The following is a 19,382-nucleotide window of genomic DNA, read 5'->3' on the forward strand; positions in this document are numbered from 1 at the left end:
GCCCGAACCTTTCAATTTGAAAAGCAGTTTGAAGATCTCCCACTATAAGGAGCACCTTTCTATTAAGACCATTTCACTCCATTTAGTGGTCTTAATAATTCCATGGCACAAAAAAGTGATTAGAGACAGGATCCATCAAGTATTTGACATCAATACAATCAACATAAACTGACGGAGAGACTAAACAAAGATGTGAGGCAGTGCATTAGTAGGAGTAAAAGATAAATGTTGCTGTTCTGAAATTATACTACAGGGATGGAATACCTGGTGGAACATATGCGAGTCATTAAAGAACTGTTAGGCGATGGGTCCAAGTGAGTATTTAACACAGGGAACACTACATTTAATAAACTTGAAGATTCTGAACAGCTTTATATTACTGTAGCTTCTGGACTGAAATAGTACTTTAGACTCAAGGGTGAAAAAATACAGTTTAAGAATCAAATATCTGCAGATAGTTGTATGATAATAAACTGAAAGGCAAATACCAGGTGGCTTATAACAAAGAATGCAGTCTTGTTCACGTTAAATCAATTTGAAAAAATGTATGGTAGTTTTGAAGGGGTATTCCAAATAAGATGTTATGAAAGCTTATAAAAGGCAATCATCCACCCTCGGTATCTCTTTTCGCTTACTGTTCAAACTGTGACTGTCCTACTGAATTCGCTACCTCGGCAGCATGTATTAGGACCACACTTGATCCCACACAGACTGTGGGTATGCCAGATACAAACAATTTAACTACAGGTTAACTACAGAACTTCCTTATTGTGAGATACTGTAGGAAAAGACGACTCCACTCAAAACAACAAAGAAATATCACTTTATGATTGAATGCTTAAAACAGATCTTGTGGTAAACTAGGCCTGGTGTTAACGCACACCTGGAATGGGAATTCAGTCTGTCCTGTTACAGCTAGCTTGAATTTAACCACGTCATTCATAATTGTCTTTATCCAGGGTGAAATGACTGTCCAAAACTAAAAAAGCAGCAGATTATATATTGTGTCATCTGCAGTCAGCAGTCTGAGATTGTGCGAGTCTGAAGAGCTGCCTGAACAACAACGAAAACACGTGGGAGTGTAAGCAGGTAACGTTGTTACTTTATCAACGCTTTCATCACTGAAGAATGATATACAAGCTAAAGAAGTATAACTCCACTGAAAACTGCAGACCACTCTACAGCAATGGCCAGAAGTTTAACAGCACCTAGAATTTTAGGATTGAGACAGTAAAAAAAAAAAAAAAAAAACAACAACATATGAACATAATTGTGATCTTTTATGTAACATAATATAATCAAAGATAGAAGACTCCAGAATGATATCGCAAAAGTATACTGGAAGCCATAATAGTAGTACAGTATTTGATGTTAGATTTCTAAGTTGTTGTCAGTTTTTCGTTAAGTATATGGAAAACTACAAAGCGGTATGTAATTCAATATGTTAATGTAACATTATACAGTAGGTTTCATTCGACTTTATGAAGCAAAGTTAGTTAATTCTATAGGGTGATGCTAAACTTTTGGCCATAGGTGTAGTACTATAGGAACGATTACCATGGTGCACTAAAAACAGTAGACAAGTAAGCTAGTCTAACATGCAGTACTATTTAATTACTCCTATGGTACTCGTTCTGTGAAGTTACTTCATGCTGAAATTGGTGTCAAAATAGATTACATATTTACTTACAAACACGTTTTTGAACATCAGGAAAGCTTAATAGAAATAAAAAGTAAAACTGAAATCTAGTAACCTTAATGCAATTTTTTTGTTTGTGTGTAATAAATGGGAAATGTTTTCATTCCAAAACATGTATGTTCATGTTGTAATAAATGGTTTAGGATGATGACAGTGTTACAGCAACTTGTTATTTAGTTAGGTGTGAGCATCTGTGGTCTTACAAATTGCACTGGTGAGAAACAGTTCTGTTTGTAATGACTGACTATATATCTATCTACCAGAGTAAGAGGATCAATGTATGTGTATTGAGAAAACTGGACATTTAAAAACATTTAATCTCAATTTAAATTTTAAAACATAATTTATGGTAAACGTATCTGTCAGACTAATTACACCAATACTAAATAAATACAAAAAATGCAAATACTTTTTGAAATCTTGGTCCTTTATAATATTAGGGTGGTCTTTTGGCTCCCTCACTACAGCCATGGAATTTGTTAAGAAAATGATGCTCACAAAAAACACTAGCCTGGAGCAACCATTCTGGAGGAAGCTCTGTTGATTGCTGGTCACTGTCAACATGTCAGGTAGGCTTTTAAGATGTCTAGCCAAAGACTAGCATACCCCAGCCTTTAGTCTCAGCTATGGTGTCAGGGACCCAGATGACCACAGTCAACACTGTTTTGGACAGAGAAACTAAGCTTTTGAAAGCTGTTGAAGACCTTACTGCCAAAGTTGATAATTTACCGTCTGGTGTTAGACATATACAGGACAATAAACAATGGACATACCAGCCGATATGACATTCCACGACAGGAGGCGCCGCAGTCCCTCGCCACACTACACCGCTTCTGGTGGACATTATGCCAGAGCTGAAGAGCGGGGACGTTGCAAATGTGACTGTGCTGTTTTTAGATGCTATTCATCACGTTATCTGGAGACTGATGCGCAGCTGAGGGGCCATTCACCTGAGTGCCGACCAGAAGCGTATGGGAGCAGTGAGTGGACACCGGAGCAGCGACGGGAGCGTTCTCATATAATGATAGACACAGCTACCCCAGCAGAACGACCGGCCAGCGTAGCCCCAGCCCTGGACCTTGATCTCCATATGACGGTGCTTCGCAGAGGCGCGGTGTGAGATTCCTTTACCCAACCAGTAACAGCTGCAGTGTCTTGCCAGCTTCTGCCCGTGGCGAGCCGAGAAACTACAATTAGCTGCTGTTGCAGCCCAGACATCAGCTTCCACGTTCTTGTGACAGGATGGAGTGGACCAGTCTGCTAAGGGAAGTAAAACTGATTTGAACTCCATTCCTGTAAAAACATGCCTACTGCTTACATCAAAGGCATTGTTGAAGGGACTGATGTAACAATTCTAAATGATACAGGCTTCAGTGTCATTACTTAGTGCTGAGTTCAGAATGGCCGTTCCTACATTGCATAAACGCACCATTCATAAGCAGTACATAATGGCTCGTGTTGTTAATGGACAATTACTGGACACACTGGGCACACTAACGATGACAGTGCACCTTGGAAGCGAGACCTATCAGCATGAAGTGCATGTTGTCTGTGATGCTTCACAGTCAGTGCTTTAGGGTGGGACTTCTTACCCAAGCATCATGCTGTCCTTGACACTGGACTTTGTACACTTCAACTGTGGGACTTGACCATTCCTCTCTTAAAAAACAAGAACTGTCCCAGAATGCTTTAATGTGTCAATCTTAACAACAGTGACTGTGCCACTATTGAGTGAAATTATTGTCCATGCTTGTGTGTAGTCACCAAGTGTAGCTGACACACCTCCAGATAATTATGTAGGCTATTTGGAGCCGAACCCTAATAATAACAGAGCTTGTCGTTGCACGCACTGTAGCTGCTGTTGAAAAGGAAGTTGTTGCCGCCCGCCTGTTGAACCCAACCAATCATATTCTGATTATTAACCCAAGGACTTGGTTATTAACCCCCCTGAGCCCACTCTTGAGGGTAACACGGTAGCTGCCTCAATTCCAATACCTTTTATCTAATTTGAAGCTTTGCCTGTATTGTAGCAGCAGATAGACTAACTGGAGGCCTTATTACATAAGTACAGCAACATGTTCAATGCCACACCACAAAACACAGGGCGCTATGGACTTGTCAAACACATTAGGACTGGCGACCATGCACCATTTAAACATTGTGCATACCGCACATCACCAGACGGCAAGAAATTGACAACCAAGTTTGTAAATTACTAGCTGACTGTGTTATTGAGGAAAGCTGTAGTCCATGGGCGTCCCTTGTCGTCCTTGTTAAGAAGAAGGACGGCAACTGGAGATTTTGTGTGGACTTCCCATGTACCTGCATGGACCTCTCAGAACTACATTTCCCATCATCCTCCTGCTCACTGGTAAATCCATCTCAGTTACATATGTGAGCAGGAGGATGATGGGAAATGTAGTTCTGAGATGTCCATGCGGGTACATGGGAAGCCATCTTGAGGCAGGGAATGCAATTTAAAAGTTTAAAAACGTGGTCAAAATGTAAAAAAATAAATAATTACAATAATATGTAAACAGTTGTAGAAACACACGGGAACATGTCACACAATAAAATAAAAAAGTTCTTATGTACCATTTAAGCTTAAGTGCCACATATCTCGTGACCATGTTGTGTTTTTAGGCCACGTAATTTCTTGACAGGGTCTCCAACCTGATCCACGAAACACACAGCTGATCAAGGAATCGCCTACACTACGCACAGCGACTGAGGTACGTGCCTTCCTTGGCTTGTGTTCTTATTACAGGAGGTTCGTGAAGGACTTTGGACAACATGCTACACCTCTACATCACCTCACAGGGAAGAACATCCCATTGCAGTGGACAAGTGAGTGTACATCTGCTTTTAATTACCTTCGCAATGTGCTGTCTACAGAACCTATCATCACTTTGCCAGACTTCAGCCAGCCATTCCTTGTCTACACTGATGCATCCCAGACTGTTCTAGGGCTGTATTAGCGCAAATGCAAAATGACCTTGAGAAAGTAGTGGTGTATGCTAGCCATGCCCTTACAGCGACTGAAAGACAATGGTCTATGTACGACAGAGAACTGTGGACTACAGAATTCCCATATTGACCCTCAGTCAACTGCAGAGGTGGATCACGACCGGAACAGCTCCCACTGGTCCTCACAGTGCTCCACCGGAACACAGGCTGCTGATATTAGCGAGGGGAGTCCACCTATTGATGCCGCTGTGGATCAAAGCTTGATCTACTCCTTGTCTCATGATGGTCAGGATCTCAGACAGTTACAGTACGAGGACACAGACATTGAGACAGTTATGTCATGGACAGCTGGCACAGCCCATAGACCTCATTGGAGACTCAAAGATGCTTCGCAGCTGTCGACACGTTTATGGGCCGAGTATGATCGCTTACCTTTAATTAATGGACTTTTATGTCGTGTACTGCACTCCCCTAGCACTGGGACCAGGACTGCTAGGGGAGTGCAGTAACTGAATTTCATTCTTGAAGTTGCCTAGTTTATTTTGTTATTTTTGTTCTTTTGTTATTTTTCATTCATTCAACAGAGTTGTCCTGACAATTTTTCCTTTCAGCATAAAATGCTCAGTACAGAGTGTACACTGATAGCAAGTCCATCATTTTAAAATATCCTTGATTTGTAGCAAAATATATATATCTCTTAAACACAGTTTTAATTAATTGTTTTCTCTTAATAGGATGCATAGGCAGCTTAATAATGACTAATTAACATTTAAAGGGAGGTAGAGATTTGGAAAATGAAAAGTTCAATCTACTCTACTCGCCCACATTTTCCACTACAATTATTTGTGGCCATGAGATCTATATTTTTATCTCTCATGACCCCTCCCGAGCTCCATACTAAACCTCTCTTACTGTATCATATGCTTATTCTTTTCTATTTCGTCAATTAAGCTTGCCTGGGCTACTTCCAGTAGATCTCATAATAAAGATTGCTTGGTACGTCCTTTTAGTTATAGTAGAAAGTTGCTTGAGGTTAAGTCACAAACTGGATTGTCACTGCTGGTCAAGTGTACAGCTTTTTAGGGTGAGAAAGTGATTTACCCAGCCTTTAAAGTAGTACAATGTTTTAGACGTGCGCACGCTGACAGCGTGAGGAATGTGCGTGGCACGTCACATAAATCATTATGGTGGAGAGAGAGTATCGACTTTCTAAGCTGCATGGAAACCCGGCCTATGGAATTAAATGCTCTAGGTTTTACTAACTACAGTGTGCAATATGCTGATCACATGACATGTTTAATGGCTCATCTCCTTTAGCATTTTTTTTTTAATTGACTGACTTGAAGTACTTTTAATGATATATGTGTAGAATACTGTATTAGTAATATAATTGGCATAGCTTTCTGCTCTCACAGGATCCTCTTGTAAACATGTTTAATCCATTGTTTTTCCACAATAGACTGAAGACTGGAATGACTCAAACCCTTAATTTTATACGTTTGTTAGTTTTGTGTGTAAGAAATATTTCTACAGTGATGTTTTGATTAACAGTATACTTCTATAAGCATTGGCAAACCCATTTGAATAACTGATGAGCTGGTACCTTATCAATAAAGGGTAATGTATGGACAGTACCGCATCAGTGTATTACCTTCAACCTACATACTGTATTGCACATTGAACATATATGTATAGGTTTTTGTGCCCAAGGGCTAAGTAGGATCCAAATCTATGTCAAGCATCATAGAAAGCAAGGAAATTCAGAAGGAGAACAAAAGCATAATATGGTCCAGTAATATTCAATAGTACTGTCTCTCAAATAATCTGCAGCAGAGACTTTTTTTCTGTAGAAAAAAATGCATCTTATTGAACAGTGACCTAGATTCCTGTCTTGGTGAAATGCATGCCTGTCTAGCTTTGTGGTATTATTCTCTACTTACCAGAAGTAGAACAAGGACACATTATAATTGTAGTATATATTGAAAGCTCTGCAAGAGCCTTAAAAATATGGCAAAAAATGTATTTATTTTTGTATATGTGAAACTCAATTTTCTAAGCAGGTCAAGCAATAACCCGCAGTAAAGCAATGATAATTAAGGGTTTAAATCTTCGCTTTTTATATTGTGAAATTACAGTATGTGCAGTAGTGGAGATTTCAGCTTTGCAATGATCGGAACTTATACAGAAATAAAAACATAATAATGAATGACTGGTTGGTTTGGTTCCTCTGCCTATTACATTTCAGTGCCAAAATAGCCAATGCCCACTAATTATTCCCCCAGTGTAAATTCAGAGTAAAATTGAGATTAATGTATCCCTTGACAAGATCTATTCATTTTCAAGAGAATATAGTGGTGCCACCTGTATAACACATTGATATCAATCAATCAATATTTATTTTATATAGCGCATTTCAATGGTTTTGAAGACGTCCCAGAGATATGACCTCCATTTGTGCTCAGACTTGCGGCCGGCAGACTTAAGCAGTCGAAGTTCGAGGGTATACCATGGACAGTTTCGATGTTTCTTCACTATTTTGGTTATAAACAGGGCAACTGTGTCGATGATCTGAGTAAGGGTGGTGTTGTAGAGGGACACTGCATCATCAACCAAAAACGGAAGAGTACCAGTCAGAGGGGAAGAAGAGACAGATTCCGATAGTATTGTAGGATTTAGCAGACTTTTGGGACGGAAGGAAATATTATCAGTAGTAGCTGAAGGTGCGGGAAGATTATTATTAGCAGTGATTAAGAAATGGTCAGAGAGAGAGATATCCATGACTGAGAAATTGGAGATATCAAGACCCCTGGTGATGAGCAGATCCAGGGCGTGTCCACGGGTGTGAGTAGAAACGTTGACAGATTGAGAGAGTCCAAGACAGTCCAGGAGCGTGACAAAGTCGGTCACTAGAGGGGAAGAAGGCAAATTGACATGGATGTTGAAATCACCTAGGAGTAGAATTTTGTCAGTTGAGGTGCAGATTAGGGAGAGGAACTGCGAGAAGTCTGCAATAAAAGCAGAGTTATTCTTTGGTGGACGATAGATAGCAGCAAGGGTGAGGGACATGGGAGGGGAGTTTGATAGCAAGATGCTCAAACGAAGACAAGGCTGTCATAGAGAGAGTTGAGGCGGCAAGCATAGAGTTAGCAATAACAGCAGCACGCCCACCTCTACCATTTGGGGTGGATAGATGTAGTGAGTGCTTATCATTTGCAGAATGCCAGGTTTCTGCTAGACAGAGAAGATCAAGATTAGTATCAGTTATACGTTCATTGAGAAGCAGAGATTTGTTAGTCAGAGAACAGCAATTTAGGAAGGAGAATGTACAGTACAGGGGGAGAGGGAGTTAGTAGCTTTATCTGAAGCAAGTACTTACCAGTGTCCATTCTAGGAGAGGAGAAAGATTGAGCACGCTTTGTCCAGGGGATCCAGACATTAGGTGTGAAGGTGGGAATGAGACCTCTGGTAGCCATTGGGAGAGATTTGGAAGAGGTCCTCGCTCCACCTGTCCTCGCTCTGACTGCCACAGCTCAGACTGCCCTTGGATGTGTTGCCCTTAGACGGCTGGTGCTTAGAACGGCTGGCATTCTAAGACACTGTTTGCCAATTTATGCTATCCTGTAGGCCTAGAGCTGTATACTTAACACATGATTCTAATCAGCCTCACACAATTCAACACAGCCCAGCACACGAAAGAAAACTAAATTATAATTAAGTGCAGTCTGGTTATGTCACACTTTATCTGTATATCTTAAATATTCTAAAATTATATCCACATGCTGTGGGTGTAGGTACTGATATATTTTTTATGGTACTGTAATGTTTTTATATATTCCACTGGAGATATTTGCTCTATTACTATTGGACAGGAATGTAGAAACACATTAATGTTAAAAAGATGTTGCCATGAACTGAAATCATGTATTATTTCTCCTATTTTCTGTATCCCAGTAAACAGACAAACAAATAAAACAAGACATTCACTGGTTTTAGTTAATCAAATCCAAATAAACACATGATGTGGATATATTGGAATGTTTTGTGGTTATAATATTTGTTAATAAAGCCATACAAAGTATAATGTTTTCATTGAAAACAGTTAGCAGTCTCATTATAATCTGTTCTCAAGCACTTTCACTCAGCGGGGTTTACACAATGCAGTGCAGTTCTCCAGTTAGAAATAATTAAAACCTCAGAGTGGGGCATGGGACGAGATGCAACCTCATATAAATATTGTAAATTAGCAATTCATCATTAAAACAGGCAGCATCAGCCTGTTCTTTGCTGCGTGTGAGATGTTGCCCTTGCTGAGCTCATAATGATTGCTTGAACTCCTTGCCCCTTGTTCTGAAATTGCAATGGTTCTATGTATTGAAAAAGCACTAGTGAAGGTAGTTGTTGTGGGCATTTGTTGGCCCAATTTTGTTTTCTTATTAATTTAGCCAAATAAAACACTTATGGGGGGGATAATGTATTCAGTGAACGTACATGATGAGAGAGGAATGCTTCTTTGTACCATCGCCTGTCTATTCAATTGGAATGGAAAACAGCTCAGCTGACTTGACAACACTCCAGCCCTGATTAATAGCTCCATGCTAATGGCTGACAAATTAAATAAGGCATTCAGTCTGGTTTTCTATCGACAGGCAACTGATTTAGAGGTTCCTCCTGATAAATGTGTGCGTCCCAGGAGGCGCCGTGACTCAGGTGGTGCTTCTGTTAAAAAAAAAGAAAAGAAAAGAAAAAGAAACTACATTATTTTTCAAAACCTAACCAAGTGGTATTAATATTTTTTATTGAAAATTTGACTTTTGACTATTTGGAATCAAAAATAGAAAAGAAAATATATATGTACCTTTTTACTGTTAACAGACATGTGGTTCTAAAGCCTTTTCCTACATCAATAATTACTACTATATTCATGGCCTCCAGCAATATAGCTGTAAAGGAACATCTGCTCATCCCTGTTCCAAACCCATATGAATTGAGACTAAAGTATTTGCTTGAGTCTAAAGTGTCTCTCTACTGTGTTACAAAAGTTTTTTTTTTTTTTTTAACAACTAGGGGGTTATGTAGGGATACGCGCAAAGTGATTTGCAGGTGCAAAACCCAGATAACGATGCCGTAAATCGTGTTTAGCTGCCGTAAAGTCTGATTTTACCGGCTGCTAAAAATGCAGCGTATGTAAAGAATGGTGTTCAACTGGCATTCTCCACCCATTATCAAATTTGCACTTTGCCATTATTAATCCATTAAAATTATATTGAAATGCATTCAAATGAAGAAAAGAGCATGGAATTGGGCGGCATCTGGATACTAAGCGGGCACAAACATTATAATGTGATGTAAGGATTTTGCCTTGTACTTAGGCAATTGCTGACCCTCCAAAAACTTTACACCTCTTCTTACAAGGTGCAAACCATTGTAGAAGCGAGTAACTAAGAGCTGAATAAAAGCATACACCTGCAGAGACCTGTCATTGGCTTCAGGATGGCTGCTGTGGTACACTTCCTGATGTGGTGACACTTGGCTCTTGTTGGAGAGGCAGGAACACGTTCAGAGGAGAAGGACAAGACAAAGAAGACCTTGCATATTCAATCCAAGGGTCACTTTGTTTGGAATGCCTGAGGATGCGGTGCTAAAGTGTTATCGTCTCACTCCGCAGGTCATCCTAGACCTAATAGCTGAACTGAGGGATGAGCTAGACCCCAGCATCAATCATAGGGACTGCAAGCCCTGCACGTGTGAAACTGCTGTGTTCTCTGCACTACTTAGCCTCTGGTTCCTTTCAGAACACAGTTGGAATGTCTGGAGGGATAGCCCAATCCACCTTTTCCAGAGTGCTTGGCAAATTTCTGTATGTCATGCTAAAAAGGGCAGGCCAATTCATCATTTCCTAAGGATACTAGCATAACTGAGGCCGAGGCTTTTCCAAACAACTCAGCCGTAAGGACTCTCAGATCCTTCTCCTAAAAAATGTATTTTCTTTTCCGTGTGCCAAGAGGACTTTGCTGCCCTTACTCTGACAACATTTTTTTGGTTTGAATTTTCGTGCTCCACAAATGTCATACAGCACCTACAGCTCTCTCTACTCCTAACTCTGTCACCTCTGGCCTGCAAGTGCAGCAGCTAAATAGACCTATGCACTAATTTAGATCCTCATTATCATAATTGAGGATAATTATTTGTGCGTGTTGAGTCATTTGCATTGCTCTTAATCTTACACAGGGCGCAGTGCAAAATAATTGCCTGGCCGCAATACAATTTGAATTTTGCTTCCGCAATTATTTGCACTGCGCCTGTACTTACATCTACCCCTAGATGTGGCAACAATGCAAAGATGGAACAACATTCTTCACAAAACATGTCTCCTAATAAACTAAAAAGAATAAAATAAAATAAAATAAAAAGGTTTGTCGTTATCTCTTTTTATATTCCCCTCACTTAACATTTCCTGATTTATCAGGCTTGTCGAAAGCAAAGCGAGTGGCGAAATGTACCAGGGATACAATGACTATAGAAATACCATTGTTTTAATATACTGCACTGTCCCGTAAAACACCTTGTTTATATGGTGTTTTATATAGATATTAATAATAAAGCACCTCGCTAGAAAGCAGATTCATGTAGAAATTAAAGTCTTTACATACGTTTTTATGGTTAGCTCTGGGGGTGTGATATTGATGAGAAAAGTAAAGTGACATTTCACATGTAATGTTATAGGTTGTGGTAGTCGTGCTTAGATGTTGTTCCCTCAGTAACTCCTCTTTCATTTGGAATCCAGGATTGGGTTGGTCAATGTTATTCATCCTTAAGATGCTCGAAATGGAGGTTTGAGATTGTAACTTCAAAGACAGCGATCTCTCTTTTTAACACACTGTTGTTTCTGAAATTGCATCCAATGTGCAGTGATTCGTACAGGGAACCAAAAGAATGGTTTGCTTTGTATTGCAGCCAAAGCCAAATGTATGGAGATAAATTAATGGCAAGGACAAGTGTTGGGTTATTTCAATCCTATACCCAGCAGTGTCCCTGCTTTGTCCTGGTAAAGAAGGTATATATATATATATATATATATATATATATATATATATATATATATATATATAATTTTATTTTTTGACTTACTTGCAATGCAAGGACATACGAATGGTGAACTCTACAAAGCACAGAACAGTTTTCAAGATTTTGTCTTTTCACTGCATTTTCTTTTTCTTTACTAGTCATGCTTACTCCATTGGGGTTCATTCTGGGTAATTTACATTGTGGGTCATTGAGTCCTGTGCAATAAGCAGTACCTTACATGGAAGTGAATACAAAATTGCAAAAAATGGGTAGGATCATAAAATGTATTAGATCATGGCTACATTATCTGGGCATGAGGTAATAATGTTATAGCCAAACTATAACTTTAAAAAGCGACATGATTTGTCCACGTGTACATGTTGTTCCTCTCTATTCTGCTCTTGATGGAGTTTGTTGCTTCCTGTGCCTAGTGCTGTCATGTCCTGTTTGCATTTGGACTGCGAGCCCAACAATGTGGGCCTCGAGATCAGTTGTTTGTTATTAAATTACAGTTTGTTCAGTCACTGTCTCATGCTTGCATCCCACATCTCTGCCGCTGAGTACATGACTGATGAGGGTCCGAAATCCTTATCGTGGTTGGTAATCTTGGTACCTTATCTCTACACTGATTCAATAATGGTGCTGCATTGTACAATCATTGGTTACCAGTTTGTATCAGATTTGATTTAAGATTATTCTCCCAAACATTATAAGGCCTGGCCTGTAGCCATCTTACTTGGAGTATTTGCTGCTGCCCTACGCCTGTGGTCTTTATTCATTATCTGATTATTTAGGTTTATTGCATGCACTTTTAACATTATGCCCCCAACATCTGTAGCACCAGGTTTCCAGTGTTTTGAAGTCAACTTTTAAATCTTGTTTTAAAGACTTATTTCTTTGAGCTTTTTTGTATTAGTGCTTTAGCTCTATTGTTTGAACTTTTGACTATGTAGAATGGTATGTTATTATTGCTAATACTGACTCATGTACATTGCCCTGTGATTAATTAGTTCTGAAGGCGCTATATAAAGATTGTGTTGTTGTTGTTGTTGTAATACATCACCATTTGGTGTTTTGCACTAAGTAATGTAAGCATCCAATTAGAATCAGGTGATGTAAACAGTAACCGCTTAAAGGGGAAGTGATTTTTATTTCTACAAAAAGGATTATTTTCTTTTTGGTTCTGATCTGTTATATAAAATTAGGTAGTCTGACCAGATATCCAAGGAGCTATTTGGCTAGAAGTAGCCATGGGTTTATTGCATTCGAGAGCTTTACAAAATGTAACTCATTCCAGAAATGAGACTGATTGCTAGGCTTTGGGAAAAGGAGATTGCTTCTAATTAAGGGTTTTTACAAAGTACCCTGCTGTAGACAGATCACCAGGGTGCTGGCAAGGCAACAAAAACATGAAGCAGACACAAATGGAAAATAAATCCAGATGTTAAACTGTGTATATATTGTAGCGTACCTCAGTTCCCGCAGGAAGGCGCATCACATAGGGTGAGGCAATCCACACACAGGCGGAGGGTGGGCGCGAACCCGGGACCTTTCGCACTAAAGCATAGCACTGATACCGCTGTACAAAAGAGCCAGCTCCCTTACACGGAGCGTATATCAGGTTTATGTCTGTGTGTGTGAGTACATCACCTAGCAGCCCTGCTGCTGCCTTCCCTCGTGCACACTACAATATAGATGCAGTACCTGGCGTTTAGGACATTTGCATTAAGTGTGAAGCACAGTCTGTTACGTTACTGTTTCAACTCAGTTTTGTTTACATTTTATATATTAGGCACTTTTCACAATGCTTTATTTCATGAGGTATTTAAAGATGATTGAATATTTTGACTATTAAATAAAGTTTGATTTTCATGATATTTTCATGATAAAGCAGATGTCTCTCTTGTGAACGTACTTTCAGTTAGGCTGTGCTAGTGACGGTTGTCTTCTCATTTTTGTGTGTAAGCCTACAATGTTGGTGCAAAGGGAGAATGCATTTGGCAATAATATGTTTTCTTGGTCCTCCAGGTGTAAAACCCCAGATTTGACTGAGTCCTTTATCTCCATTGTCCTTGCTCAAGGTTTGCATATCTATTTCGAAATGTCTGTGTTGGTGCTCATTTAAAAAGCAAGTGGTTGGTTGAAATTTAGTTATTGTGCTAGATTTCAGTTAAGTTACCCAGAAACACCACAGTTTCCTGTCGGCATGCGGAGGAACTGATGAAGAAAACATGTAAGACAGATACCTGTTAATTATTACCAACCTTTCTAAACGTTTGTTATCCAATCTCATTTGTATTTGTCACTTCCAAGGCACCTGAACTGTACAAGTAACTTTAGAAAACATACACCTCTTGGAATGTATGATTATCAGCCAGTCAGTATAGGTATGTGTCACAGATGTAACAAAAAGAAAGTATGACTTGAGTATACTTGCTTAAATTAATTTGTAATTGTGTACCTTAAGGCATAAACTAAATGTATATTTTAAAGGTATGTTAAAATATATTGTATTTATTTGTTTATTTTTGTTTTTTGACTATTTGTGTCTGTAAAAACAATGCTAACGGATTGAACTGTTTCTGCAACTCGGTTACGGTCAGGCAAAGTCATTGATTTCCTGGCACTGTAACAGGAAATGGGGGGTGGGGTACAATACAATTTACTTGTCTATATGGTGCAGATAAGACACAAATACAGTGATTAAGGCTTTTATTTGCCAAAGAAATGCGTTATATTTCATTTTTGATAGTGGTTTGTAACATATTGCGACATTTAAACCTATAATGCACTCCTAAAATGAAAAAAAAAAAAAACAACAATATTATGAGTTTCGAGTATACAGGAGTTTGGTGTGTCCTGTCCACTGGGAGGAAATGTTTTGGACTGTTTTGGTTGCTATGCAATTGATGTGCCTGAAATATGGGATCAAAGCCAAAATAATACTTCTGAGTACACAGTAGATGCAACCAATACTTAAAGTAGTTAGTCATAATGTTTTTAACTAGTGTGGCATTAATAATTATCAAAAATAATAATTACTATGAAACTTGTGGATGTGAAGGCACTGCTTTTGAATGTAACATATTTAAAAAATTTAACTTAATACTAATTTTACAGTTAATGCTATTCAGACAATGGGGAAGCCTTAGAGAAGTTACACAGCAGTGCTGTGCAGAGCCAGTGTATTGTGCTGAAGAACTCTGGTTAGAGACAGCTGTTTAATGTCTAGAGGCAGATATTTGTGGCAGGGTAATATGCATACAAAAAAAAATGAATATGAGATGTAGCTACTATAGCAATTGTAATAATATAAAAAAAACATAGTCCAAAACATCCTCGATAATACTATAGTATTTCTAACAAGAGTGCTGTTAATAAAGTATTCTGTGATAAAAAAAAAATAGCAGTTTGCTTTTCATAATAAGGTATACTATCTAACTTGTAGTATCATTTTATGCCCAATAGAATGTTTTGCATTAGTGTGTTAATATTACATCTCAGAGGTGTTCAGAGGCACGCTTCCTGCTAAGTTCATGAACACTAAAACATCTCTTAATGAAGAAATAGAGATGGGGGAGGGGGGCATGGGAACATGGTTTTCTTGTGAATTATTTTAACATATAATTTGGAATTGTTGTACATGCAGTACTGTACTTTTTTGAGTTCTGGATACTTTTAAAAATGTTGGTGGCTTTTGGTAGTTAATCTCATACTGCTTTAATAACAATTGTTTTTAATGTGTTAAAGCAAACAAAATGATGGGGGGGGGGGGTACCTCAATAAAATATGGTAATTAGAAGGAAAAAAAATGACATTTTGTTATTGTTTAAAATTATTTTCTGTCAGGAATACATTTGCATAGATAATTGGTCAAAGGCTTGATTTCTGATTAATTGAGTAACCATGGACAATTGGACACGGATAATGTATTACTCAGGCTTAATTACCCAACAAGCATTTTGCCAGCTGGAAAACATGTCGTTCTGTATCGCCTCACACAGTAAATTTCATTAAAGCGACGGTAGATGTTTGATTTTATGCCAGATTGTTTTGCTGTGGTATGTCCTCCATTTTGTCACAGTGGCAAAATTTCTTTGCTGACATTCATAAACAAACATTCTGGCATAATGGATAGTGTGCACTTAAAAGGACTAGGGAAAATGGAGTGCCAGCTGCCCGCTCAGTTGTTCCTGTGAAAGAATGTCCAGCCCAGAGATGAGGAACAGGGAACATAATGTGGGAAGCAGGAACTGCATTAGCAAGTACTCTCTAAATATGATAAAGAAAAACCTTTATTTATTTATACATAGTTTGTATTCTGTAATACTGTTAGGAGGCTAAAAATTTTTAAAAAACAAGCATCTTGGAACTAGTCTAATGGCTGGTTTCACAAACCTGGATTAGTACTTATACTGGACTCGCTCCCTTTACTTTAGCTAACTAGAAATACCAAAATTTCTTGTAATGCCTACTATTGTTTTCCGTTGTAGTGTGATTGTGATATTACCACCAAGTCCATTGCTTGATTTCACAAGTCGAATTACGAGAGAGAGAGAGAGAGAGAAAGAGAGAAAACAAGCAAACAAACGCTCCTGTGTTTATTTCAAGCTCACTATGATAGTTTTTACTTGGGTGAGGATTTGGTTTCCTTTTAATTTAACATCAGTTTTGAGTCTCCTTCTACCTCCTGGCCACCTTAGACACCCAGCTATCCTGTCACAGAGCTTTTACTTTATCTAACTATCTCACCTCACCAGCAGGGTCCAGAGAATAAAGGGCGTGTGTAACCCTAAAATAATTCAATCTATTCAGTCTAAAAGGTATTGACAATGTCGACCCAGGGGACTTTTTTGACCTGAAAAAAGAAACAAGGACCAGGGGTCACAAATGGAGATTAGATAAAGGGGCATTCAGAATAGAAAATAGGAGGCACTTTTTTACACAGAGAATTGTGAGGGTCTGGAACCAACTCCCTAGTAATGTTGTTAAAGCTGGCACCCTGGGATCCTTCAAGAAGCTGTTTGATGAGATTCTGGGATCAATAAGCTACTAACAACCAAACGAGCAAGATGGGCCGAATGGCCTCCTCTTGTTTGTAAACTTTCTTATGTTCTTATGTTCTTATGTTCTTAATGCTGTCACACATTAACCAACTTTACACAGTGAACCAGCTGTTTAAGACATCCCTGGGATACAACAAGTGTTATTTGACTATGAGAAGACTTATGAAACAGGAGCACTGAAATGACAGGACATTCAAGTAGCCTTCTATATTATCAACAGCCAGGAATCAACAGGAAATTAAAAATCAGCATGATAACCACAAATACAGATCAGTATTGTACAGTCAGGCAAAAGCTGATCTTCCCAGTGTTGTTCTATAGAGGACCTCTTGGCAAACCTGTGGGGGAAAATAATGGATGTGCATTTGAATGTAATAAAATTGAACAATTACAGCACACAAAAACGCACTGAGGAGCATGGTGACAATATCAAACAACAGGACAATAGAAATTAGAAAGCATAACATGAAAATGCTATACTTGTTTTGTAGTTCCATCATAGACTAATAGAAATCGAAATACAATGACCTGGAAAATGTTCTTATGGTCTATTCAATAATGTAGGAGGAGAAAGAAGCAGTCAGGGAGTCTGGTTCCATTGAGAAGTCATTTTGTCCTTTATCTAAAAGGATAGTCTAAACCAGTGCTTTCCAAATTGTGGGCTTCAATGTTCCATGGGTTTAAAGTACTACCCGTATGTTAGCCAAGAAAAAACACCTTAAATAGTTTTAATTCAATTACTATTTTTACCCGTCCTCAGAACTAGGGTGGGATTCACTCTCTGTGTTACTTCCCTGTTTATGGCAGAATTCAATCAAACTACTGCAGTATATACATGTTTTAAGGCCTAACGAATGTTAACGTGATTTTTGCCACTTTTGGTAATGCAGTCTTTCTCCTGTATATCTGGACCTTCGATTGAAAAGTGCCATGAGGCAGGGAAATAAACAGGTCATAAAGTGCAGTTGTATTTTTTTATTTTATTTAATCTACCCTTAAGTGATTTAAAGTCCAAAATGTGATCCTCGTCTCAGCTGATGATATTTAAATCTGGTCCTCCATATTCCCGTTGGATTGGCATATGCTAGGAGTTTGGGTTTGTTCCTGAAAAAAGCAAGATGTTGTGCCTTGCAAAATAAAGGGCAGGGTAATAGGGGTCAGCTTCCTGTGACTGTGGAGAGCAGTTATAATGACACTGACAAGCCTCTGAAGTCATAGTTCAGGCTGTGCTCAAACAGCTGGTCTGGGTCACTAATAAATCTAATGATTTAAATGTGTCAGTGATTGATGTTAATAGATTCACACTAATGAGTTATGCCAGCATTATAGTTCAGCTGTATTTTTTGATTGTGCTAGCCTGCCCCTTCCATATGTGCAAACACTCATTAGAAGCACACAGCCAATACACTGGACGAAACTGAACAGTGTCCCAGTGAAAACACTGCCACAGGAAGACAGTAAAACACAGGAAGCTTAACGAGAAAGGTCACTTAACAATAAAGAAAACTGTACTTGCTGTTTCTTTACTGGTGTCACTTTAACTGCTGTGGATGTTAATTAATCATTGCTGTGGCTTTTGATACTAATGTATTAATCTGAATTACTTCGAGGCTTCCCCCCTCCCTCTTAGCTACTGTATCTCCATCAGCATTGCTAGCCTACACTATTACACTACACTACACCTATTTTTAATCTGCCTTGACACTTCCATGTTTCAGTTCTCTGAAATTGGTTGAGACATTTACATGTAATAAGGGGATGTATATATATGTATATGTAGTTCTTCAATTAGTGTTTTTTCTCGCTGCTGTAATAGACAGGAAGGATATATTTGTGGAGACAACTTTACTGATCAGTACACATGCATGCATGTCTGCCTGCTTTCGTTTTACACCAGAAACTAATATTTACTTTGATTACTCAAGCAATATTTGCAATGGTCAGAGTGCACCAGCTCAGCAATCAGTTCATTAAACCCAAATTACATCTGTACAGTATATATCCAATAATACAACTGTAAAACAATGTATGTATAAAAACACAACCATAACCTCCAAATTACAAGTCAGAAACCATGACTTTAAATAAAAGTGTTTTTTATCAATTAAGTGCCAACTGTTTTTATGTCTGTGTTACAGGGTATTCATTTTGAAATTGAATATAAAAATCATAACAGCACTTTGATTTTTAAAGCATTATCATTTACAATTTACTCGTTACATAAATTATTTAAAATAGAGTTTATCTTCAGCTAATATTAGTCTAATGCATTTTTCTTTGGTTAAGTCAGAAAGCGTTAGATACATTTTTCGGGTAATATCTGCATCAACAGGAAATCACTCTCCCCCAGCTAACTGCGCAGCAATTTGAAACACTGCTTTTATGAACAAAAGGTTTGTTCATTTATATCTGAACATGCTTTTATAAAACAATTTCTGAATTTCATCTGGGCTATTAAGTGCATCCATCCAATGAAACAACAGTGTTGCTGGGAAGCTAGCTTATGGCTAGTTGTATAAGTTAGCATGATGTTATACTGTACCTCTCTTAAAATGTTACTGTGCACTAGCACTTGTTTCAAATAA

The 19,382-nt window shown here is 38.4% G+C and overlaps 1 protein-coding gene across 1 annotated transcript in view; it reads left to right on the forward strand.

Annotated features, from left to right (window-relative positions):
• The first annotated feature begins 13,935 nt into the window (after window positions 1-13,935).
• cep85l (centrosomal protein 85, like) overlaps window positions 13,936-19,382 on the forward strand; it is an 80,819-nt gene continuing 75,372 nt past the window's right edge. The window contains exon 1 of the mRNA XM_059024513.1: window positions 13,936-13,964. Within this exon, the coding sequence (XP_058880496.1) occupies window positions 13,952-13,964 (13 nt within the window). The 5' untranslated portion in view covers window positions 13,936-13,951. The remainder of the gene's footprint in view (window positions 13,965-19,382) is intronic.

This window comes from Acipenser ruthenus, chromosome 5 (assembly GCF_902713425.1).
Source record: "Acipenser ruthenus chromosome 5, fAciRut3.2 maternal haplotype, whole genome shotgun sequence".
Lineage (NCBI taxonomy): Eukaryota > Metazoa > Chordata > Actinopteri > Acipenseriformes > Acipenseridae > Acipenser > Acipenser ruthenus.